This window comes from Actinia tenebrosa, unplaced genomic scaffold (assembly GCF_029948245.1).
Source record: "Actinia tenebrosa isolate PJP-AT-01 unplaced genomic scaffold, QUT_ActTen_1.0 PGA_scaffold4__44_contigs__length_22323623, whole genome shotgun sequence".
NCBI classification, from domain to species: Eukaryota; Metazoa; Cnidaria; class Anthozoa; order Actiniaria; family Actiniidae; genus Actinia; species Actinia tenebrosa.
Window position 1 is genome coordinate 13,530,474 of NW_028292581.1, and position 24,801 is coordinate 13,555,274.

Consider the following 24,801-nt stretch of genomic DNA (forward strand, 5'->3'; position numbering starts at 1 on the left):
GTCTCAACTGACATCTTTTCGGCATCGGTTGGACTTTCCGAGTACGTAGTCACCAACCTTAGTGCCTGGATTATGCTAATGATTTCTCGTATTTACTTGACATCCAAAAAGAACTTCTATAGTAATTCAATCATAGCCTGAGAAAACAGACGTCTTTTCGCTCCCCGCCAAAGCAACGTTGTTACCGGCGTTTCGCGGGGAGAAGGGAGAGCGGAAGGACGTCTGTTTTTGCAGGCTAAGTCAAACCAGAATTACAAAGAAGGAATGTCAAAGTATTTATTTTGTTGAGGTTGTGTATTCTTTACTTTACCGTTGATTTGTGAATATTTAGTCACTGATACTAGGCTAACCCCGAGTAAAACCATGCGAAACACAGCGAGCTTGGAACCCGAAAACGCTCAAATCAAACAGCTAAATGAATCTCATCAGTGAATTTGAACACCGGTCTATAATGAAAAGCAAACAATGCCCGTCGTGTGCTATCAACCAAAGATATTGCTTGGTATCAATCTGCTGAATGAATTTGCACAAAACAACAGAAATTCAATCACTGGCAAGAAAAGGGTTTTTATTCTATAATATAATTCTGATACTTGCCTCTTAATTATGTACATATCATAGTAGCAAGTAACTCCTTTTTAAAATCTGTTTATTAGTCTCCTTCGCATCCGTTTTTAGTGTCGGTCGTCACGCAACGCTCCCTCCCGACACTAAAAACGGATGCGAGGGAGACTATCTGTTTATCGACTCCTCCTGAATATGGATTCAGAAAACGACTAAAATTCCATGCTTGGGCTTGCTGTGTCTTGTGGCACATAGCATGCAAGTGAGTCACGTGACTTTATTTTGTAGCGCATGTTGAAGGGATGTTTACGAGAAAATGCGTTGCCCATGGTTTCCCCCTAAAATTCGAAAAACACGTCACGTCATATGCGTAGAATAGATGCGCACAATCATTGCAGGCAAACATCCTTAAGTGATAATTGTAAACAATATCCATGATGCATTATGTTCAACCTCGAAGTAATAATTGTCTGGGAAGCTTTTTTGTTCCTAACTGAACATGGAAATATTTGCCTTTTCACGAGAACCATAATAACAAAGAAGAGTTTCGATGATCATCACTTTAGCATCAAAATTAAATAATAAGTACTAGAACAAAATAATATAAGTCTATAATAAAAGTTCCAGTTTAGACGTAAACATTTTGGCGCGTCGAATCTAATATTTACGACTACGAAGCCTAAACCAATTGAATTCGACAGATTTGATTAATATAAGAGCGGCAGAAAATCCAATTCGACTGATCCAGCTTCACGAAGATCGACGTTGAATCAAACGTCAAGCTTAATTTGCGTCAAATGCAATACATAATTACTGAATTATGCAGGCTCAATATTACAGCGGCTAGTGATAAAAAACATGCGCAGTTGCATCGCCATGAAGATGTCGTTCAGTTTATTGTGCGCGCGGACCACGTTTAGTGTATTCGCATACTTCTATACACGGGCTTTTGTACGTTAAACCGAGTCATTTCGATACGAAGCTTACTGGTTTTACCAAACAAGACGTGTAAAAGCTCATTTGGCAGCGCAAAGCCCGTGTATAGAAGTCTAATGATAATGATAATTGATAATGAATTGTAAATATTGTAGCTTCTATTTAGTGTAGTACTAGTGACCTAGATGAAAATTACTCATGTAAATCTAGTAAACCAATAAAGTGTAATTATTTATAGAAGTCCGCGAATACATTAAATGTGGACATACTTTTGCGCGTTGCGCTGTAAATGCGACGTCGAAATTTATGGATTTTTTTTTCCAGTCGACTTCAAAAGCTATTGGGAACGACGTGATAAAAGTTATACGTCTGAACTGGGCTTTATCTACGGCATTCTTATTTTAGACCACGTGCCGTTCCCTGGAGCATTTTTAGATCACGTGTCCTTCCCTCTCTTGAGAATAGGATTCTTTGTTTGAGTTGTATTCATATTAATCTGTCTTCTCATGAGCTACCGTTAAACAAAGTAATGATACTCTAGGGAATAACACAAGATAGAGGTCTATTACTGTCCTTCTACTCAAACCGTGAAAACTCGTGTCAACCAATCAGATTACGAATCGAAACCAATAGCATTCGAGTTACATGTATTGAAAGTCTATAAAAGCTATTCAAATGAAATGATGAAAGAGAATAAAATAAAATAAAAGTATATTTACACAAATAAAAGAAACTTGAGTATTCACGGTTCGAAAGTGGAACGACAGAAATAATTTATCGAGGGAAAATTGCAGACAATACACTTGGTTTCACTTGAAATTCCCTTTACGACTTCCGCTCTAAAAATGCCAAAACTTGATGGTTTTTTCGCCATTCCATAAAAAAATAAAATGCAAAGTTATTTTCTCGATTGGTAGAAAACGGACAGTTTTTCCTATTCAAAACCTTTCTTGAACTCTCCAAAAAAGGTCCGACAAACATACATACACAATGTTCTGTTTTGAAGGATGATTATCAATACGAGGGATGTTGAAAACCTGAGGACGATCGTTTGGTGAGACGTCAGGCCCTGTCTACTGCTGGGGGTTGCCAGGCGTTCTTGGTTGGGGGAGGAAAGATTGGGGCAGACGAGGGGACTGGAAGGATTTTGTTGTCTTCCTCGTTCTCGAGCAGAATGAACCATGAACACCTGCAATGCAGGGTCCTAGCTTCTTGGATCTAGGATCATTTCTTTTCCCGGAGAACGAAGAAAAGGGCTCATCCCAATCACCATGTAGATTCATCCTACCTTCGTAGATTGAGTATAAAAATATAGTCGCATTCAATAACTACAAAAAGGGAAGCTGTGTTGCACTATCACGATGAGGACGAACTGTTTTGGGAGTTTTGTGAGGATGATGACTTCTTACTGGACGGTCTGAGGTAAGTGTCTTCACTAAGAGTCAATACATCTATTCGGTCTTCTTTTCTGTACGCTAAACAGCGGCGAATGAAGTTCTGAAAAAGAAAATCATACTTTGGTTTGCTTACTGAAAAAGGTGGAGTCAAGATTGGCGTAGAGGTAGTACGCTCGCCTATCACCTCTGAGACATTAAGTTCCATTATTGGACGACTCTACATCTTGATGAACCCAGAGGTTGTTTGATGGTTAGATCTGCGAGTTGGTCGTTGAATACACACAACATTGAATATCTCAATAACAAACTCCATGCTCATAACGAGAATGAAAAGAGAAAACAAAAGTCATTCCAGCTATTCTTGAATATTGGAATGACCTATCTCCTATCTCCTATCCTCTTTTACTCCGACGAAGGACTAGCGTCCGAAACGTCAGTAAGTTTTTTCATCTTTTCACGGTGTGTAATTTACCTTTTCATCATTACTGTTTCATTAGAAACACCGACGCAGCTCTCACTAGTTTTTAGCTAGTTATATCTTCCTATCTCCTATCACATTTGGCCTTGATACAATATTTTAAAAATAGAAATGTTACAGGCAAGTCTTGCATTATGCTGTGCTAGTACCTTGGCTTCACTACTGATGACTGGTTTGTTAGGGAAATCCACTTCCTTTGCTTTTAATATCGTACGGTTCTCTAGAATCGACGCTTGAGTTTGATTATGACCAAAGGGCTGTAAAAAATATAAATAAATAAATTATAATTAAGTATATTTCCAGAGTAGTATAGTGAAGGCATTTTACGAGTGAAATAAAAAATACTAATCAGCCGTGTAATAGTAAAATAGACACAAGAGAAAACAAAGTTTACTGAAGTGTATCAATCTAAAGTGTATAAAAATAAAATAAAAAAAAACTTTATTTAAGTGTCGATGTATTTAGTTTATACAACTAACTGGGGACACTGGGATGAAACTGAAATGAAGAAATAATCAAAGAAACAAAGTGTTTTAAGAATCCCAACTGGCAAGGAGACAAACCAGTTGGCTATTAACAAGCATGTTCGAGAAACTGAATTTGAACTAATCAGAAACCAGGACAAATACAGTGTCAGCTAGTGGCCATAGCGGGACTCTAACTCAGCACCACCCAATGTCGAGACCGACGCTATGACCACACGACCATGCTGCCTCCCTACATGTATTCTTCGATTGCACGTTACGTCATCGTGGCCTCTCCGGGGAACTAGCGTTGGTGCCATTTAACAAAAAATTCCTAATTAGCATTCATTGTTAACGGCACCACAATGGCCGCCATGTTTTTGTCTTTTAACTCTCTTGGGAATGCTTGCAACCCAACAATAGATTATGGCCTATCAATGCAAGCAAAGCAAGCCCCTGGACTCACCTTTTTACCAAATAGCATTTGATAGAATATGACTCCTACAGACCACACATCGACCTTGGAGGATATCTTGGGTGGTACTTTGCCTATTTCGAAACACTCAGGGGGGAGGTACCAGTAGGTTCCTGCTCCCTGTGACGTCAGCTCCATACTGTCATCTCCTTCATTCTCGAATATTTTACTGAGTCCAAAATCTGTGATTTTTGCCTCGCCACTTAACGCCCCTTTGCCAACTAAGAGAATATTACCTGCAGAGAACATTATGCTGTTAGGACATCTGAAAAACTGTGGAGAAATGCAATTGAAAGGAAAGAGGAAAAAAGTAAGGGGGAGGAGAAGGAGCAGGAGATGGAGATGGAGGAGTAGGAAGAGGAGGAGGAAATGAAGAATGACGAAACCAGGAGAAGAATGAGTGGAGAATGTAGACGGAGAGAATGGCCCGAGAGGCGGTAGGGGATTCTGATCCTGCGAGTGGGCTGCCAGGCGTCGGTTTTTTTTTTTAGGAGGATGAGGTCTTCTTTCTTCTTTTTTCTATTTCTGGGGTAGGGGGGGTGGAGAAGGACCTAACAGCTTTACAAACCAATAGCCTATTTTTGAGACATTGTGACAAAGTGCATTATACTGAGGCTACGTGCAAAGTATACATTTGAAATTCGATATTTTTTGTCTTTGACAGGCGGCTGAATAATATATCATTATTCTTATAAAATATAACTTCTCAAAAACGTTCCCATATTTTGTGCTGCCAAGTGTATCTTTGCACCAAGCCTCGCTATGACTCACTTGGTCACAACATCTTGGAAATGCTCTGTTGATGAAACCTCTAAAATTCAAATTTATTTTCAGAGATTTTCGTGAAGGCAGGAAAGCCAGAGATTCTAGGTAACACATCCCTGCAAAATCACAGAAGAGAATCAACTACCATCTCTACCCATACATAGATAATGGGTGAGGAATCAATATGGCCGCATACTAGCAGAAGGAGCTAGGGCATTAGGCTCTATCCTTATCCTTTCATACAATTTCCTTTTTTCAAGCTTTTATTCTCTCTGTCTCTCCTCTGTAAATCTTAATAACAAGACTCTCACTTTTATTATAGATTTTGTGTGGTGACGAAAGGAGATTGGCAAGTCCTCTAGTTGTGGATAGCACAGGAACACCAACTACACACTTATAATAGTTTGTAAACTAACAAACTTACCTGGCTTTAGGTCATAATGAATAACGGGTGGTTTAATCTCGTTCAGATATTTCAATGCACTGACCGTCTAAAATGATAAAGATTTTAAGTAAGCTATGGGATCTGCTCACCAAAAATAAAAGCAAACAGCATGCATCTTAAATATAATATGTATATAAATAGTTTCTCTTCAACTAGGGATTGATGATTTTAATAATGATGATGATGATAATGATGATGATGATGATGATAATGATAATGATGATGATGATAATGATGGTGATGATGATGATGATGATAATATTTTATTTGCTAGAGCAGCAGATGACTATTTTACCTGCATTATTATGGACTTGGCCTGGGAAATTCAAGCAAAAAACATTTATTAGTCACCAATGATTAGATAAATAGAAGAAATAATTAAAGGAAAACCAATGGAAAAAATGAAAGCAATTAGTTCACTTTCTTGTTTATTCATTTACTGTGCAAGAACAGGGTTTAACACATTTTAGTTTAACTCAAATTTAGGGAAATCTAACAAAAACTAACCTCTCTTTCTGGGACAATTTTGTGCTGTTTGAGAAAGAAGTCCAAGTCTTGACCATCACAATACTCCATTACTGTACAAAAACTGGTAAAGAAAACGATTCAAATAATTATAAATTTATATTATATAGTACAAACACTTAGTCCAAGAAATTCTTGGTTTTCACGCGATGTCATCAAAATACTAAAATCCAAAGTATTCACTTCACAAAACTGTTTGTCAAATATTACAAACTTTATATATTATAATATAAATATTATAATATTTACACCATTATAAGAAAAGCTTTACCAAAATGTTTTTATTTTATTTTCGAAGTTTGGTTTTCGATTCATTACCAGTCAAATTCTGTCATGCAATCATTGTCACTTTATCATCATTCATTTTTCCGTATCTAAAACTTCTTTTAGCTGGAATTTTGGCTGCCTATAAGCCTTTGGGAAATTTTCAATGACGTAGGTGAAAGCCAAGCATAGTACTAAGCTTATTTTGCAATTTAATGGTATAGAAAAAAATCTAAATGTTATTTGCGGAAATTATCCCTTCAGTTATAAGCCCCCCTCTAAAACCATCCTGAGTTGTTTTAAGCATTTCACTGATGAAACATAAGAGATTGACTGGGAGTATAAGGGAAAGAAATGACCATTTCCTCCCCTACCCTACACTGCCATAAAAAATTCTTGAGCCCATGCCTCATAAACAGGATATTACTATAGTCAAATACCAGTCTTTTTTTGGGGGGGGGAATATTAGCAGCACACTCTCATAACACATACAGACCTTTGCTAAACTAAAAGAGGAATAATACATTGGAATAAAAACAGATATTGCTTACGTGTCATTATCAATTTCAAAGACATCATAAAGTTGGACTATTCTCTAAAAAGAAACAAGGACAAAAAAAGGGTTAAATTGATATCTCTGGAATTTCAAGCAAGTACCTTAACAGACAAGGCTACAGTTTTGTCCAATATTGTATATTTCTGGGGGTAGATTCAGGATTTTGGGTAGGGGGATTCAAAAAACAGTTGCCAAACCAAAAAGAGATGAAAAAAGAAAAAAAGGCTCTAGATTGGCTTGGCTAAGAGCTTCAATATAATCAATATCGCACCCAATAGGGGGTTGGGTCACACAGTTTTCATTTAGGGGATTCAATTGCGATTAAGAGAGTTCTTATGAACCCTCTCCCCCCATAGATCCACCCCTGGGTATTAATGACTACTTTTCAAATGAAATGAAACTTGACAATACAGAGTGTATTTACCGGATGGTTAAGAGTTTTGTGGATGTTATATTCTCTGACTGAATGCCTGAAATACAATTGGTTAAATATATTAAGGATTAAAGCAGTAGTACAATTCACCTTTACGGTGATAACTGTCACGTCGCAGACGTTGTAAACACATTGTTGGATTGTGTTACGGCCACCAAAAAGTTCAGACATTGTTCCCGGATTCCCATACAAATTCACTGAGTTTAAAGAGAAAATTTAGATAGATTTCTTTAGTTAGCTCTCTTCACAGCAATGAGAAAAGCTTCAATCAAGCTAGAAAAATGATATTTTACTTGTATTTAGAGAACTAACTAAACAAACCAAGTAAATAGTTTGTTTAAAGTCATCAAAGTCATTTATACGGAAATCCGAGAACAATGTCCGAACTTCTTGGTGACCGTAACACAATCCAACACAATTTATACATGTACCACGTGACGGCTAGCGCCGAAAAGGTGAATTCAAAGCATTGGCCTTATTTATTAGATACATCGGAGTGTGAAAAATCACTGAAAATTTCACACTGATCATGTTTAAAATGCTACTTCCAAGGGGTTCTTGGGGTGGCTCACACTTTATATTATCACTTCCACTTAACAAATTTACATCATTTTTTATGTCTGTCCTCTTATTGACTATAAACTGTACAATCACATTGTTAAAGTAGTGTGAATTCACGAGGTGTAGCCAAGATTCGCATAGTACTTTGACAATGTGATGACGAAATTTATGGTCAATAAGAGTACAGAAACATAAAAAAACTGAATAAATTTGTTTTTTACCATAACAAAAACGATAAAGACATCGTTTTTAGTGATCAAAACAACCAACGACGTGAGAGAAGATGAAAGGAGGTGTGAGAAAGGATGCGAGGGATGTCTTACTTTATATAATTTTTCTTTTTTTCTTCTTTCCATTCTTTAATAAGTTGATGAATCTTACAGGCCACATATTGGTGCTCAAATAAGTCATAACCCTACAAATAAACACCAAGAAAATAAAGCTTCTCTGTTACTGTATTAAAATTGGAGATGGAACTACATTCCCACAGTATGCAGGGTTCATGCACAGAAGTATGCAATTCTAAAAATCTATTATATCTAATATTTAAGCTTTTACTGTTGTTACACAGCGTGGGAAAATTACAACAGAGCTAGGCTCCAAACTAGGTGAAAGCCCAAAGAGCGAATTAGAATTTAGTAGTTGATTTTTGAGGAGGGAGGAAAACCAGAGAACCCGGAGAAAAAACCTGGAGAGAACCAACAAGCAACCCTACTCGTATATGTCATCGAGATCGGCAGGGTTCGAACTCGGGCCGCATTGGTAAGATGTGGTGCTTTAGCAGCGCACGCCACCGGTGCTTCCCCGTTACGTTAAATGTGGTTATAGTTTTGCATGTTGCGCTGTATTTGCTACCAAAATATTTAAAATTAATTTACCTTGTAAACTTCACTAAATCCTCCCTTGCCGAGCAGTTGTAATAAGAGATATCTTCCGTTCAGCTGTGGATGGTTATTAAATCTAAAGAAATGAAGAAATGACATGAGATACTAGCTCCCACCTAAAAAAAAGTATTTCAACCAAATAATGAATCTGAATGTGCAGTTAGCACTTTATTATTTAATCAACAATTTCCAATGCACCTAACTGAAAAAACGTAGTCGGGTTCGAGAAGGTCATATCATTGAAGTTAAGACTGAAAAGGATTTTGGGTACTCTGAAATGTGTATTATATTTGCATATAGACATGTAAAAATGCGCAGTAGAGCAAAGTTGGTCCACCTAGATAAACATGACATGACAAAGCCATGATGCATAACATGTGCACAGGAAGGGAAAACTGCAATACGCATGAAATTAGCATAATTGTTTGTCTTCCCATGCTCTCCTTCAGTCTTAGCTTTGATGATATACCCTTTTTTTGAACCCGGCAATGTTTTTTCAATAGGTATATACCGTGAATCATCTTCATGTTGTAATCTTTTCATTTCTCTAATATGTAGGTTTCTTTCCTTGTCGAGTTTTTCAGCTTCAAGTTGTACATCTGTTTCTTCCTATAAAACCACAATAGATGTAATTATACTTTACCATATACATGTAAGTCTCCAGATTATTTACAGGCAGGATGGTGCATTGTGTAATCACTGACCTAGAGCTCACTCTGAAGTCTGAGGTTTGATTTCTGACTCCCAGGGTTTTTCTGTCCCTCTGGCTTTTCCTTAAAATCAACCCTAACTAATTCAAACTGTTAAGAGCTGTGCTCTGGGGTCATACATTGACTGTACAGCCACTGCTAAAGAGGCCTTAACATGCTTTTCGTTCTACCCCATTGAGCTACACCACTGCTACACTTGGGGTAGTGATTGTCAATAATTTGTTTCTCATACACCAAGCCTTGTGCATTACACACTACTTGCTTTACCTGATCACCCAACATTACTCAAAGCAATGTAGTTTAATGTACCCTTCTAGTGATGCTAATAAGCCTCCATCAGTCACACAGAACCAGAAGGAGAAAATATGAGAGCACCAACTGTGAGGGATGGTTGATTTAGCATGGTGTCTGGGCTTGTGGACACAACCAATACTGGTAGATCCCACAAACAATTCAAGCCATGCAATTGGACTATTAGAGATTATAACTACAGTTAAAATGTTCTCGTTGATTTGATTTGTGATGACTTTTTTAATTTCAGAACATGCCATACTTTCTCCCTGAATATCGTTTCTACAGCCCCCCCCCCCCCCCCCTTCAAATAATTATAGGAGAACAGTAATTTAATGTATAATTCAGCTTAAAAAATCTTTTTTTTGAGAACATATGGATGGCTTATGGCCAAAAATTGGCTGACTTTTACTTGTCATTATCGCTAATCACCACTGCCAGTACAACAATGGCATAGCTCAACAGGGTCAATATAAAAGCAATGGGAAGGCACATTTGGCATCCACTTTACAGTCAACATGACTCCCAAGCACACCTCATGCACACCGAGCACACCAGTTTGAATTAGTTAGGGTTGGTTTGAGAGGAGGAAGGTAAAACCAGACACTGAAAAACCCTTGGAATTCGAAAAAGAAAAGTAACCAAATTAGCTCTGTGGCTCAGACACATGAATTGACTGGGATTCAAACACTTAAAGGCAAAGGTAATATAGTTTTCTTTAAGTTAGAAGTTGCCCAATTCTCCCAAGCCACAAATAAAACACTCAAAGGTGCACCCTTCACCTAAAAAGCTATAAAAACCTTTAGTTGCAATACCTTTTTGAGAGCTAGTGCTCTTAATTTTAATATTTCTTCTCTTTCATAATATTCAGATGCTGACAATCTAAAGAAAAGTAAAACTAATATTAATAATAATTAGAATTTTTAGTGAGGTGCAAAGGGCTAATTAACAAAGAAAACATTATGGTACAGAACTTTATAATACTTCTGGAGAAAGTACAGTAAAATGATAGTGTTTTGCAAGCGTATATGGAGAATATATCATAAACGCCTGCATTTGCCTAGAATTACATTGTACTGAAATTTATAATCCTACGTGATGATGATGTCAATATTAATAAATGTCCAGGGCTTAAAATAACAGCTGGTCAGTCCCCAGTCATGATGACCAGCTTTAGCTCAGACATACCTCATTTCTGGCCCAACGTTACTGGTCAAAATGACAAGCAAGACAAAGTTTTTTTCAGACAAGTTTCAATTCTGGCTGAACATTGTGCGATAACCAACAGATATTTTATGATCATGTCTTAAATGTGCCATAATTTTTCACATGCATTTATACATCCACAAAGTATGTTCTGACTTATTAATGCTACTCACACAGGGGACACTGGTCTTGCAAATGAATCACTGTCATTACTGTTTTTAGAACTTTTCTTTTCTTTATTTGCTACGGAAAAGAATAGAAAATTGTTACTTAAAGGTCATAACACTTTTTATGAGGAAATGAATAGCAAAATGAATTAATTCATTGAATAATATATTAATTAGTAGTAAATTTTGTTCTTCAAGCTAATATTTCTTGAAAAAATTCAGTTCTCCACTAGGCAGAAATCAGAAATAATATTAATTACATTACTTGAGAGAAAATCTTGAGTTCTCTGATTTATTTTATAAAATAACTATTATTAAATGTTGCATTCTAATTGGTTGAGTCACATCATTCATATGCAAAATAACAGTTTTTGTAATTTGTATTTCATAAAAGAAATAAAAAACTTGCTTGCTGTGCTGTGTGTAGTCATGAAGCACATGGGGATTGACAGAACACTCGAGAAGTGTCAAGAAGCACTCCGCTACTTGTCGTGCTTTTCCTAACACTCATGTTCTGCCAACCCTCACGTGCTTTATAACTGCACACTGCATGTACGCACGTTTTTTATTTCTTCAATTCTGTTATGAGGTTAGTCACGACATAACACAATCATAATAATCTAGGACATTTTTAGAAATGTATCCCTAGAGGTACTAATAAGCCTCCATCAGTCACACAGAACCAGAAGGAGAAAATATGAGAGCACCAACTGTGAGGGATGTTTGATGTAGCATGGTGTCTGGGCTTGTGGACACCACCAATACTGGTTAGTCCCACAAACAATTCAAGCCATGCACTTAATAAATTATGAATATTGACATAAATTATAGCCCTATTCAGCAATGCTGGTTTAGATGAGGTTATACAGTACAGTAAACCTTTATAACTTTGCTTTCAAAATCAATAAAGACAATTGAAATTTAACTCAAGGGATTATGTGGCACTTGGGTTATGTGTAATGCCAAACAAAAACATAAGTGTGTTTCCTGCTGCATAATAAAAATAACTGAGGTCAGTTGGTCGAATTTTTTTACTGATATTACAGTGGAATTGAGCTTATTGGGAACCCTGTGGTGCAATTGGGAATGAAAAAATATTAGGGTCAGTCACACAACAGGAAACACACCTATTTTTTTGTTTGACCTAAGTGTGTTATATGTGAAAATAGTAAGATTTAGAGCATCATTTATTAATACCAGGTTTACTTTGATGTATGATTCTACTCAAATAATGTGTGTGCTTAGTGAATGGTTGAATGAGAGTGAAACTTTGAAATTCAGTTAAAATTTATGATTAATTTGTTATTGTGCCTCAAAATTGTGACACATGAATTTTAGAATATTATCAATGAGTGAAACTTGATGCCAGCCCACCCCAGGTGTGCACCCCTCCCCCACCCCAGGTGTACACCCTTCCCCCACCTCCTCCCCCTCCCCTCCCCAGGTGTACCCCCTTCCCCCACCTCCTCCCCCACCCAAGGTGTACATCCTTCCCTCACCCCCTCCCCTACCCCAGGTGTACATCCTTCCCTCACCCCCTCCCCTACCCCAGGTGTACATCCTTCCCTCACCCCCTCCCCTACACCAGGTGTACATCCTTCCCCCACCCCCTCCCCCACCTTTCATGCCAATTTGTTTTTACCTGCAGAACTGGACTGTGGTTTCTTCTTCAGCAGGAGTTTCTTTTGTCTTTCAAGTTCTTCTTTTTGTTGGTTAATTCTATCCTGCTGTCTGTAAAACAAGAAAAAATCCAATGAACAGCAATTCAAGACTTTGGAACAATATTTAAACTAAACTGGAATTAATGACAATTATGATGATCAGAGTCGAGGGTGCTCTGGCAGTGCACTCGCCTTTCACCGCTGAGGCCTTTAGGAGGGTTTCCTTAGAATCATGTTGGAGTGACTATGTAAAGTCGGACTTTATCTTTTTTATTACTTTTTCTTTGTTTAAAAACTTGTCTTTAACTTTTTCTCTATTATATAGGTTTCAGGCTCTTTTTTAATTAAATCTCTTGGGTTGTCCTTTCAGCATTTTTTTACTTTTAATTTTAATACATTATCGATGAATATGTATTTTCGTAAGTTTAAACTTTTTTGCAAGGGGAAAAAAGTACATAAATGACCAGCAGGAGATATTAATGAGTGTAATGTCAACACAGATTTAGAGTCATGGATAAATCACCTTCACAGGTGACGTATGTTTCCAGATTAAAGTACATGTGATCATTTAAAAAAATCAATAATAATAGCTGTATTACATACTGATGTAGCTCTTGGAAGGCATATCCATCTTTCCAGGTGTCCACATAATGAGCTCCTTGTCTATGACATTAAAATATCAGGTGAGAATTACTATGATTAATAACTTATCTTTTAATCAATCTAATCAGTTTTTAAGAGTAAGGGTTATAATTTTTGATTGGAACATGGGGAGTTTTTGATCCGATCTCGAAAACAGTGTCTCAAATTTTCACTAAACGGGTTTGTTGCCAAAATATTGATTGAAATGTGGCGTTCCAAGAACTTCATGGAAAAGAGCGGTCGAAAATAACAAAACTCTTAATTAACTAATAGATTGATCAAAAAATAATTCTCATGGTAAGAATCTATGTTTATTCAGCATCAAGAAAAAAAATATACTTTTAAAGCCATTAGATGAATAGTTAGTGGTTATGACGTTTTTAGTGAACATCGCTCGCGAAGGTCCCCAGATACCTTAAAACAAAATTGTGAAACTCAGTTCCAGTTCCCTGCTTGCTTTGTTGCCGGCAAATGGTTAACTTTACCTTACTGGTACAGGCTGACCAAGACGAATTCTGTTCCTTCTGCATTTGTCTCTTACTTCATTTTTCTCTTTTGTGGACTGGAAATGAAATGTACAATTTAGTAAAATGAGAAACTCCCTCTCTCCATCCATCCATTCCTCCGTAATGCCTTCCTAATTCCCTCCCTAAATCCATTCACATATCCATTCGACCTTCTGTCCATTTACTGTACATGTACAGTATTCTTCCCTCCTCTCTCACTCTTTATTTTCTTTTTTCTTGATTCTGAAATTTTTCTCCCATCAACTTAAGAACACATAATTATATTGTTCAGGGCTTGTCCGGTAAGTCGTAGGTCAAAATGACTGGCCAAATTAGTTTTAGCTTAGTCATACGTTTTTTCCAGCAAAACGTTACTGTTCAAAATGACCAGCAAAGCAAAGATTTGACCCGACAAATCCCAGTTCTGGGCAGACATTGTTTGATGCCAAGCCATTATTTTACGTTCTGTTTGTTGTTCTCGCGCAAGAAAGAAATTACAATCAAAAATAAAATTGATATCCATCTGAAAACTTACTTCAGAAATCAAAAGATCTTTATTGACAGCCAAGCACTTTTTAAGGGTATTCTCCATCTTGGTGTTTAAGACCTATAAAAAATAAAAATAGACAGTTATATCAAGTGTTGAGCATTTGCCAGGGCTTGGAAAGTGCATTGTTTTTTGTTTTCTTTTGTTTTTTTCTTCTTCTTTCTTTCATTATTTATTTGTATATGTATTCTTTCGTTTTTATCTATTTATTTGCATTTTAGAGACTCATTTACGCAGAGTTAGCCTCATTTCAGTATCAAAACATATTCACAAAAAAAGTAAAGCACGTCAACTTCAATTCTACACAAAATGGACTTAGTCCACCTATAAGTATAATATTTTCCCATTTCAGACCATGTGTCACTCTTTGAGAAGAAGATTCTTTGTTTGAGTTGTAACCATATTCATGTGTCTTCTCGTGTGTTACCGTTAAGCAAAGAAATGATACTCAAATGACACATGGTCTGAAATGGGAAAACACTGGATTATGTCAAGTTGAGGCTAAAAATTTGAATCTGGAGTATCACTGGACAGCCATTGTTTTAATTATTATTATCAATAAATAATAATAATATAAATAAACAAGTCAGAAAAACTTACTTTCTGAATTTCTAACTGGTTTTTATAGTCTTCAACAACCTGAACAAGAAACAGTAGTTTGTAATTACTATTATAGTTTTTATAAATTTTATGGGTGGCAAGTTGCATGCACTCTGCTATGCACTGTCTATCACCGCTGTATTGTTCATGCCCAGTTGCAAATTGGATTACTGGTTGAGCCATACATGTGTATATGAACATGTTCTAAAATCTATCTACATCTACAAAGCTTTTCCCTGTTGTAAAGCCCAAAGATCGAATTAAAATTTAGGGGTTGATTTTTGAGGAAGGAGGAAAACCGGAGAACCTGGAGAAAAACCCTTGAAGCACAGGAGAGAACCAACAAACAACTCTACTCACACAACACATCGAGATCGACAGCACTTGAACTCAGGCCGCAATGGTGAGAGGCGCCTTCTCAGCGCACACCACCGGTGCTTCCCTTAACATGCAAGTCTACTTGTTGGGTGCTAATTAATAAGGGTTGTAAATAATAAATGTAGTGGTGGTAAGATAGGTGCTCACTAACATGTGTAGAATTGGGATTATATTTCTAATTTTGCTTACTGTTTTCAGGTCATCAATCGTACTATCTTTTTTCTGTGAAGACTCTGCTCCTGTTGACATCTTCATCTCCATTTCCTAGCAGTGAAGTAAAAATAGTTTGATAAACACCATACAATTCCAGTCATAAAGCCAGGGCTTAGGCTCATTCATAAGGGTTTTTGATGGGCTTTCATTAAATAATCATTACAAATCTTGTGTTCTGGTTGTTTGGGAGTGTGTGCTTTATGAGAGCACACAGCAAGCGTGAACACTTTTTCATTCATATCAAAAATAACGGTAATTGTAATTTATAAAAATATATACGTTGTAATTTTTAAAAGAAATTGTAATAAAAGAAATAAAAATGGTGCTTGCTGTGTGGAGTCTTAAAGCACTTGGGGATTGGCAGAACACTCGAGTAGAGTCAAGAAGCACTCCGCTATTTGTCATGCTTCTCCTAATGCTTCTCTCGTGTGCTAGATAGATAGATATTTCTTATTTACCAAAGCTGAGTCCTTCAGGATTACAATAAATTTAAAATAAAACTTACAATAAATTTACAATCCCAAATACGATTTACAGTTCCAATAATATTAGGGGGAAGGGGGTAATAGCTTATAACCAGGAGGAAAAAGAGTTTGGAATGATGTGGACATCGTTATTTATTTCTACATGTATAATGTTGCCAATCAATCTCTTATATTTCAACAGTGAAAAAAAAAACATTTTAGAGGAAGGCTTATAACAAGAAGAGTGGCTTATAACTGGAAAGATATATTCAATCTGTGTTAACAGGCTTATCTGGGTAGGCAGGCTTTATAACAAGTTGGCTTATAACCAGGATTTATGGCAGGTCTCATAACTGAAAATAGATGTCTGATCTCAATTCCCTATTATGGTAGCATCTTGTTCTTTGTTGTTTTTTTATAGAATGTTTGACATCAAACGTCTGATGTTTAGTATGTTTATATTACTTACCTTGAGAGAAGATAAAGTCAAGATTGTCTGCAAATAAGAATTATAGAATTTTATTAGCCATTAGCATTGTCATTATTTTCATGACCATATCATCCTCACCATCATACAGTAGGTATCAACATCATCATCATCATTACCATAATCGTCACCATCATCATCATCATCATCATCACCATCATAGTCATCATCATCATCACCGTCATCATCATCATCATGACCATTATCATCATAATCATCATCACCATCACAGTCATCATCATCATCATCATCATCACCGTCATCATCACCATCATCATCATAATCACCGTCATCATCATCATCACCATTATCATCATCATCACCATTATCATCATCATAATCATCATCATCATCATCATCACCATTATCATCATCATAATCATCATCATCACCATTATCATCATCATCATCATCATAATCATCATCACCGTCATCATCATCATCATGACAATTATCATCATCATCACCATCATCATCATCATAATCATCACCGTCATCATCATCATCATCGATCATCCTCAATGCCACCATCAATATAGTCATTGTTACCATTATCATCATCATCACCATTACTATAGTCATCTTCATCATTATTATTATCATCATCACCTTAATCATCATCACATTTATCACCATTCTCATATGCATTGTATTAAGACAATAATAATTGATGTCATCCTCTACTATCATTATCTTATTCATGAAAAAATATATATTTGCTAGTAGAAGTGAACGGACAAAGGACTGCAAGCAAAGAAACTGGAGTTATTTTTCAAGACATATAGCATGATTTCGAAAATCTGTGGAAATGTTGTTGTTTTTTATGCATGGGACTCACCTGACAAGCTTCATGTACACTAATACACTCTAGATCATCATCTTTATGTATATCTGGGGTGCTGTTCACATGTAAGGCTGACAACTGCATGCATGGTAAACTGGAACTTTCACTCTTGACCTATGATAAACAACGATAATCACTGAATCATTATTCAGGGACCTTGGAGCCAGGGACTGCAGCCCCTCCCCCAACCCCCCCTTTTTGTGCAATAAATATGAATATAAATAAAAAACTTCCCACCCAGAAATTTGATGCTTAATATGCTTGATTTTCAAATGCCAGCCCACTCCACCCACTTTTCAATATGCTCCGTGGTCCCTGAATATTCCATGCCTTGATGTGTTACAAGACCATGACAAGACCATGAATACTCCCATTTTTGTTTTCTCTTTGACAATTTTGAATTGTGCTTTTTAATACACTAAGCAATAGAGCTTTTAAGTGTGACATCCCCTCATTTTTAAGAACTACTTCTGAGTCCAAAATGAATTTACAGTTTTAAAAAGATTTTCCTTGATTTTTCTTCATGATAGGATTCATATTCCAAAGTCCTTAAAATCTCTTTTACAGTTCCCTGTGCCATCTTGAATTAGCCATGCCTTTGCATCGAAGCAAGACCAACAGTGAGCTTGCAATGAAATAGACCTTTTTTAAACACCTTGGACAATTATTCACATGTATGGCTCTATTGCAAGCTCACCATTCGTCTCGCTTGGATGCAAGGGCACAGCTACCTTTCCAGATGGTGCAGGGAACTGTGAAGGGGATTATTGGTTCAGATGAACGTTAAATCACTGAGAAAATGTTTTGCTTTATGTAGCCTTTTTCCTTTTGAACAGTTTGGACCCCGAAATATGTCAGAGCTTAAAAGCTCTACTATGTCTTGCAGCACTTCACTTTACATTCAAATTCACATGACATTGATCTACAAACTGTACCCATCAAAACCTGAAAGTACAGTAGTATCTTACCATTGAATTAAAGGACGGAAGAAGATTTTGAGGGCTCCTGCTCATTGAAGGAGTCAGCTCATTTTGCTGAAAGCAATTAAACAGTTCATATAATGTGACTTGTTTATTACAATTAAATGCTATAGGTGTTGCATAATTTCTTGGGCCCAAGAGGGAGTTACAAGCAAAATTAATGGAGACCATGCTACTCACCTCATTACTTTCAGCGAGCAAACAAGCAACAATAGTTTAAAAATATATATTTTTACTCCCCAATCAAAGGAGAATTGGCTTAATTCAGTCTAATGTATGTAATGGAGACAATGTGCTGTGTATCATATAATATAAAATATGTGTATTTTTTTTACAGTTTTTTACAGACTTCTTTTAGTCATTCTCTTAGAATGTCAAGTGGTTCTTTATTTTAGTAGTACTCATATTCATGTGTCTTCTATAATGGTTGTTTCTTTTTTGACTTTATCAGATGGTCATGAATTTGTTACTGAGTGAAATGGGAAGAACTACAACCATTCATCATCAACCCAATAATTAACATCCCTTCCCTTAAATAAAGAAATAATACTATAGGGAATGACATGTGGTATGAAATGAAAAAACATTATGAACAAGCTAAAAGGGTCCAATCTCTGATCAGAAGTCAGTATCAGAAGCTTACTAGACAAAACCGTCTGGAAACTTTTTTAACTTTTTTTAACTACCAAGAAATTTTAATTTCATGCCAATTGAAATAAAACAACCAGAAAAAACTAAACTACCTTAAAGTATTCTGTTATCTTGGCTGTTGACGGATCACCTCTTCCACTCTTTGTCATCACTGGACCTGTTAATACCACAGAATTATTGAATGCAGCTCAATTAAGATGAGAGGTTTAATTGTAATAACTGAAAAGTTTCAAAACTATTAAATGTAAATAATCAAATCATACTTGGAGTGTCAACTTCTATTGGTGCTTTACGCTTTCTGCTTCCATACTTCTCAGGCCTGCTACCCGGCGTTACCTATCAGAGATACAGTTAAGCTACGGACACACAGTGCAATATTGCGCACAATGTTGCATGCAATTGATGTTGCAAGCCATGACACATGGCGCAATTTGTTGCACGCAACATTGATGAAGTAGAAAACTATCCTACTTCAGCAACATTGCCTGCAATGTTGCACAAAATGTGGCACTGTGTGTCTGTAGGCCTTTAGTGAGTGAATGAAGGAAAGAGTGTTTGGGTTGGTAAGAGGATGGGTAGGAATACTAAGGGAGGGATAAGATGGATATTATAGGAAGAAAATAGATGAATGAATCATGTAATCAATCAATGAAGAAATGCCAGGATGGATGGATGGATGAATGTGCTGGGATCTATGGATGGCTGGAAATGGAAGAATGAATAAATCAAGAACCAGAGTCAATCTATAAATAGACATATGGACAGAGGAATATGGAAATGATGTCATAGTCAAGATTTAAAATTAAGGCTTATGATATTTAACTATACAATTTAAGACTACATCTTTAGTACAGTACTTCAACATCCTTGGGAACCCAGAGGTAAAATTCGTTATCTCTCTTAGAAAAAATACCCCTGTTAGAGTATGTTCCGGAAGTCCAAATTAATCTATTTCCTGATTGGTCAACCCGTTGGGGTCGACCAATAATAATATTGATGATAATAATGGGAGGTTCTTATATAGCACATTTTACATGGTCTAAATGGGGTTTCAATTTGTGGTCAGTGGAGGACTTAATGGGTAGCATATTAAGATGCTATCATAGCAGCCGTGGAGCTCACAATCATGAGTGACTTATTAGTACATTAGTGTTATGCCTCCAAATTGGGATAGAGAAACAATCCCCTACACACGAATACTTCAATAGGTTCTTTTATGTCCCCCATTTATACTTTAGGTTAGGAAGGCTTTGGAGACAAGGCCTGCGGTTTAAATTCCTTATCTGAGAAGACTTGAAGGTCTAACCATTTGCAGATGTAATTACAAGGCAGTACCTTCTCCTTAGTTATTAAGAGTGTTGGTCCGACCGAGGCTTGGACACGACCTACCGCACAACAGACCGACACTCTTACCAACTGAGCTAACCAGGTGCAAGCATTACAAGTATAACTTTAAACGAACATGTGATGCATTAATATGCAGCCTGTAAAGTCCTCCACCGATCAAAGATGTAAAGCGCATTGAGATATTTGAAATGTGCTATATAAGAAACTCCCATTATTATTATTACTATTTTGAATTTGGACTTACTGAATAAGCTCTAACAGACTTCTTCCCCAGGGTTTTTTTTTTCTGGGAAGGAGAAACAAGCAACAGAACTTTACCCCTGGGTTCCCAAGGATGGTACTACGATTATAGTCTTAAAGCAAATATATTTTCAGTGATGAAGCCATTACATGCGTTACCTGATCATTGTCACTTCCAGCTGATGATGCATTACTGTGCTGTGAATCTTGGTTTAAAGACTGAAACATAATCAGAATAGAACTTAGTCTTGATCTGAATCGGGACAGAATCAACATACCTCACATCTTTGGTGTTGACCACTTACTGCAGTCACGTGCGTCAAGGTTTATCAAGACGCATGACTGCAGTTTTTATGATCAAGACTCTAGTTGAATCAAAAGCTTAATAAATTGCTTTCGAAACCAGGGTACAGTATCTTGTAAATGTTTATCATTGTTTATAATGATGGTTTGTTGGGGGAAAATATTCCATATTGGCTAAAGTCGCAAAGCGACAAATATGCCATTTCTGAATATATTTTCCTCCAATGCCATCATTATATAAAACGACATAGGTGACTTAAAATCACAATAAGTCTTGTACCACATTGCACAGTAATTCTGAGCTGACAATATAGGTTTATATTGGCAGCTCTTTCTGATCAAACTTATAGGAGACTTGAGATACTTTTGTATTCCGTCATAGTAACACTTCATAGAGTGAATGTATGAGAACAGAAGTTATGCACTAGTCAACGGGATTAATGAACGCTTTATTTTCAACTAACCTTTTCTTTTGTCTTTTGATTGTTTGTTTTTGTTTCCTTGCCTACCTTGCTCTCATTGGTTTCTTTTGTCTTATTCTATCATATGTACACTCCTTTCTACCACTTCTTTCTCTTTTACTCCGACGAAGGACTAGCGTCCGAAACGTCAGTAAGTTTTTTCATCTTTTCACGGTGTATAATTTACCTTTTCATCATTACTGTTTCATTAGAAACACCGACGCAGCTCACACTAGTTTTTAGCTAGTTATATCTTTTTATGCACTAGTCAGTTGTTTCCACCACCCCCCACCCCCGCGGTATGTGGGGATTTTGTCGGGCAATATAGGGAGAATTACCGTAGCTTTGAGCAAATTCCGTTCTCTACCCCCCGGGGGATTTCTTGGAAATACCAATCGCCTTCCCCGTACCTCACGTGGAAATTGAAGTTGGGAGTCTGGAACCGAGTTTCTGCTTTCAAGATGGCGGACATGGATGACCACCACGAAGTCCACGAGGTAATGATATATTTGCATGTTTTTTGTTATTTAAATGTACTTTTCTTCATACTGATTGGATATTTCGTATTAGATTCTTAACTTCCAATTAAATGCGCTGTTTTTTATTGATTTTTCCAGAATCTGCTAAGATTTTGGAAAAACTTTTTCGCCAAATGTGCCGTACAAGAGGCTGAAGATTATGCAGAAAAGTTCGCTCGTGAAAGGTCTGTATGAAAGCTTATTTTAACCCAATATTCATTGTATTTTATAAGAATTAAACTTTCTTTTATAATAATACTCAATAATGTGTCGTATGATACATTTCTTTTAGAATGCAAAAAGAGATGGTTCGTGATTTGAACAGAGAAATTCTCAAAGAAATCGGTATTTCTACAGTAGGCGACTCAGTTGCGATTTTAAAGTATGCAAAAGAGGTATGTACACATAGAATATAATTTAAGAGCGTAAAGACAGAAAATTTTCTATTTATTGTCTCATGGTTCCAGTCAAATTTGGAAATATTATCAATTATTTATTTATTGTTAATAGATATATCAATATTATAGCAACAACAAATAATAATGAAGATGATAATTTATGAACATAAGCTTAATTAACATTCTTTCCCAAACTTCAGATATCTTCATCTGTTGACTTTGCTGAAGAAAGTAAAAAGGTATGATTGCAAAGGCAAAAAATATCAAGGTGATAATTAATTTTTGGGACAAGTTTTGTTGTAATCATGCTACCACATGTACAGTATAGCACCATCATAGCCACATGGATGTGATATAATATAATTTTGCATTGCTAAACACTTTTTAAAATCATGAAATATTTATTTTTGAAAAGGTAGAAAACATAAACTCTTCAGTCAAAAGCATTTCTCTGTCAAAAACCAAGCAAGCAACTCTAGTTGTTGGGAAGTGTGGTGTTTTAAAAGTTGGACCTGAACTTGAAGTAAGTTCCCAGTCTAGAAATATAAATGTATCTGTTGTTGTTGTTGTTGTTGCTGCTGCTGTGGTGCTTATTTTGTTTTCCTTTTTTTGTTTTTAACAAATCCAGTCACTGCAAACTGCCACCTCAAAAAAAACAGTGATGCAGCATGAATGGATCAAACTGAAAGCATCTGATGACTCTTTATGAAAAATATATCTTGGATAGCTAGATTACTTTGTTAATTCCTATTAATTTTTGTTCCAGGTATAGATATTGAAGATCTCTCACAGAAAGTACTGTTGCCAGTGCAGGAAGTAAAATGGCACCTTGACCACTATGGGAATATCATAGAAAAGCGTAAGGCAAAGACTGCAGCAAAGAAATCAAGTCAAATGAATGACTGCTTAGGTATTTTTTACCATAGTTTGCAAGTCATAGTTAAAAAGCATGTTTTTTTAGCATTTCTTGATATTATTTTTGTAATTTTTAGATAACAATATTGGTATGAGCTGTATTGTATGTAAAGGTATGGCATCTGTATGTTGTTCAGCTGACCCTGAACAATGTACAGATGCTTATTGCCTAGGATGTCTTGATTTGAAATACCCCGCACCCATGGAATGGGTTTGTCCAATGTGCCAAGGTAAGCTGAAACTGTTAATTAATTTGGTAAAGCTATCACTAGATCTTAGAATATACTTAAATGCCTTGAATTAATCTATTATTAAATTCAGAGGATGCAGATGTATACTGTGTATGCTCTCAAGGAGAATATGGCCTTATGGTTGGATGCGATGGTCCTAAGTGTGTGGCACAATGGTTCCATCTTCAGCGTGTTGGATTGACAGAGGAACCCAAGACAGAGCAATGGTTTTGTCCATTGTGCTCTCAAGTCTAATGTTTGATGAAATTAAAGTTGATATTCCAAACTAATGTCAAGTTCTTTTATTTTCTCTCTCTCCCTCTTTTCTCAACTTCTGAAAGAATGAGTGATAGCAAATCAATAACCATAAGTAATCATTATCGTGACCTCTGAGGGTAGGGGATTTGCATTTTATTTCTGCCCTGGGTGCTGGAGGATTTGTCTTAGATTGCCATGCATCATTTGCTAATTCCCCCACCATGTCCCGGGGGTGGGGGGGGGGGGGGGTGGTGGAAACAACTGACTAGTGCATTATTTTAATAACAATTAGTGACTGTATAGTGATGTAGTCCTAAAACTATACAAGACCTTTGCTATGATCTTTTTATGTTCATCTACGAGATTACAACACCCTAGCTCTTGCACTTTAATATTCTTGGGGCGCATGTCATTGCCACCATCTTGGTTGACGATAACAAAGCATTCCTCATTAGATTCTTTTGTAAGATCAACCAACATGGCGGCTGTTCAATTATTTACATCTCAGTTTTGCCATCCTTAATAAATACTAACACTAACACTAAAATCCATTATAAAAAGAAAATCATCATTAACTGGTAGAAGTACAACGAATATTTCAATCAAAGGTATAAATAATTTGCAGATCAAGATAGATTTTAACATCATTCCTCACCCTGGGTGCAGAGAATCTTGCCTCTAAGAGTTCTCGCTTTTGGGGATTTAGAGCCTCCAGCCCCGAAAAATGAGTAAAAGAAGCCTCTAGGGTCTTGTCTTCGCCTATAATAATAAAAAAACATAAGAAGGAAGTTGATAAAAAATGACGGAATTAGCTTATCATATCACATGGCGAAATAGTCTTACATGAAGAGGAGTCTCCTCGATCCATATCGCGAGATTTACTGTTACTTCTATCGAGTTGCAATTGAAAACCAGTGAAGCTTTGCTCTCTCGAGCAAACAGGCTCTGCCATTACCTAATTTACTGAGGAGAAAAGAGTAAATCCAGCCATTTCTGTGTGTGTTGGCTGACAAATTGTTCTTCTTGTTCGATGCATA

At 36.5% G+C, this 24,801-nt stretch overlaps 3 protein-coding genes across 4 annotated transcripts; 2 read left to right on the plus strand and 1 right to left on the minus strand.

Moving 5' to 3' along the window:
- Positions 1-551: 551 nt before the first annotated feature.
- Positions 552-24,801, minus strand: LOC116297003 (serine/threonine-protein kinase tousled-like 2). The gene is made up of 27 exons (XM_089036337.1): positions 24,608-24,801; positions 24,420-24,523; positions 20,841-20,900; positions 19,358-19,430; positions 19,187-19,251; positions 18,432-18,497; positions 17,458-17,577; positions 16,602-16,628; positions 15,645-15,719; positions 15,078-15,116; positions 14,466-14,537; positions 13,910-13,986; positions 13,386-13,445; positions 12,764-12,852; positions 11,128-11,197; positions 10,564-10,630; positions 9,259-9,356; positions 8,742-8,823; positions 8,187-8,278; positions 7,294-7,339; positions 6,865-6,908; positions 6,032-6,113; positions 5,820-5,840; positions 5,504-5,570; positions 4,306-4,550; positions 3,525-3,632; positions 552-2,997 (listed from the first exon to the last, which is right to left on the minus strand). Exons 1-27 carry the CDS (start codon positions 24,714-24,716, stop codon positions 2,857-2,859), a joined length of 2,199 nt encoding a protein of 732 aa, XP_088892463.1. The 5' UTR covers positions 24,717-24,801; the 3' UTR covers positions 552-2,856.
- LOC148907142 (uncharacterized) lies at positions 21,834-23,466 on the plus strand. Of its 2 annotated transcripts, none has more exons than XM_089036354.1 (7): positions 21,834-21,942; positions 22,063-22,148; positions 22,256-22,358; positions 22,562-22,600; positions 22,777-22,884; positions 23,128-23,271; positions 23,354-23,466. In XM_089036354.1, the coding sequence occupies exons 1-6, from the start codon at positions 21,907-21,909 to the stop codon at positions 23,131-23,133; spliced, it is 378 nt and encodes a 125-aa protein (XP_088892480.1). In that variant the 5' UTR covers positions 21,834-21,906; the 3' UTR covers positions 23,134-23,271; positions 23,354-23,466. The 2 variants fall into 2 exon arrangements, with proteins under 2 accessions (XP_088892480.1, XP_088892481.1); XM_089036355.1 differs by having other exon boundaries at positions 23,128-23,220.
- On the plus strand, positions 23,480-23,796 carry LOC148907143 (inhibitor of growth protein 4-like). The gene is made up of 2 exons (XM_089036357.1): positions 23,480-23,506; positions 23,598-23,796. Exons 1-2 carry the CDS (start codon positions 23,497-23,499, stop codon positions 23,759-23,761), a joined length of 174 nt encoding a protein of 57 aa, XP_088892483.1. The 5' UTR covers positions 23,480-23,496; the 3' UTR covers positions 23,762-23,796.

Bases quoted from the DNA above. Each gene is read 5' to 3' on its own strand.
- LOC148907142 (XM_089036354.1), top strand. From the start codon at position 21,907: ATGGCGGACATGGATGACCACCACGAAGTCCACGAG. The intron at 21,943-22,062 runs GTAATGATATAT...TGATTTTTCCAG, and splicing joins ACCACCACGAAGTCCACGAG to AATCTGCTAAGATTTTGGAA. The intron at 22,149-22,255 runs GTCTGTATGAAA...CATTTCTTTTAG, and splicing joins GAAAAGTTCGCTCGTGAAAG to AATGCAAAAAGAGATGGTTC.
- LOC116297003 (XM_089036337.1), bottom strand. From the start codon at position 24,716: ATGGCAGAGCCTGTTTGCTCGAGAGAGCAAAGCTTCACTGGTTTTCAA. The intron at 13,446-13,909 runs GTAAAGTTAACC...TTAATGTCATAG, and splicing joins GGTCAGCCTGTACCAGTAAG to ACAAGGAGCTCATTATGTGG. The intron at 6,114-6,864 runs GTAAGCAATATC...TTTCTTTACCAG, and splicing joins TTTGAAATTGATAATGACAC to TTTTTGTACAGTAATGGAGT.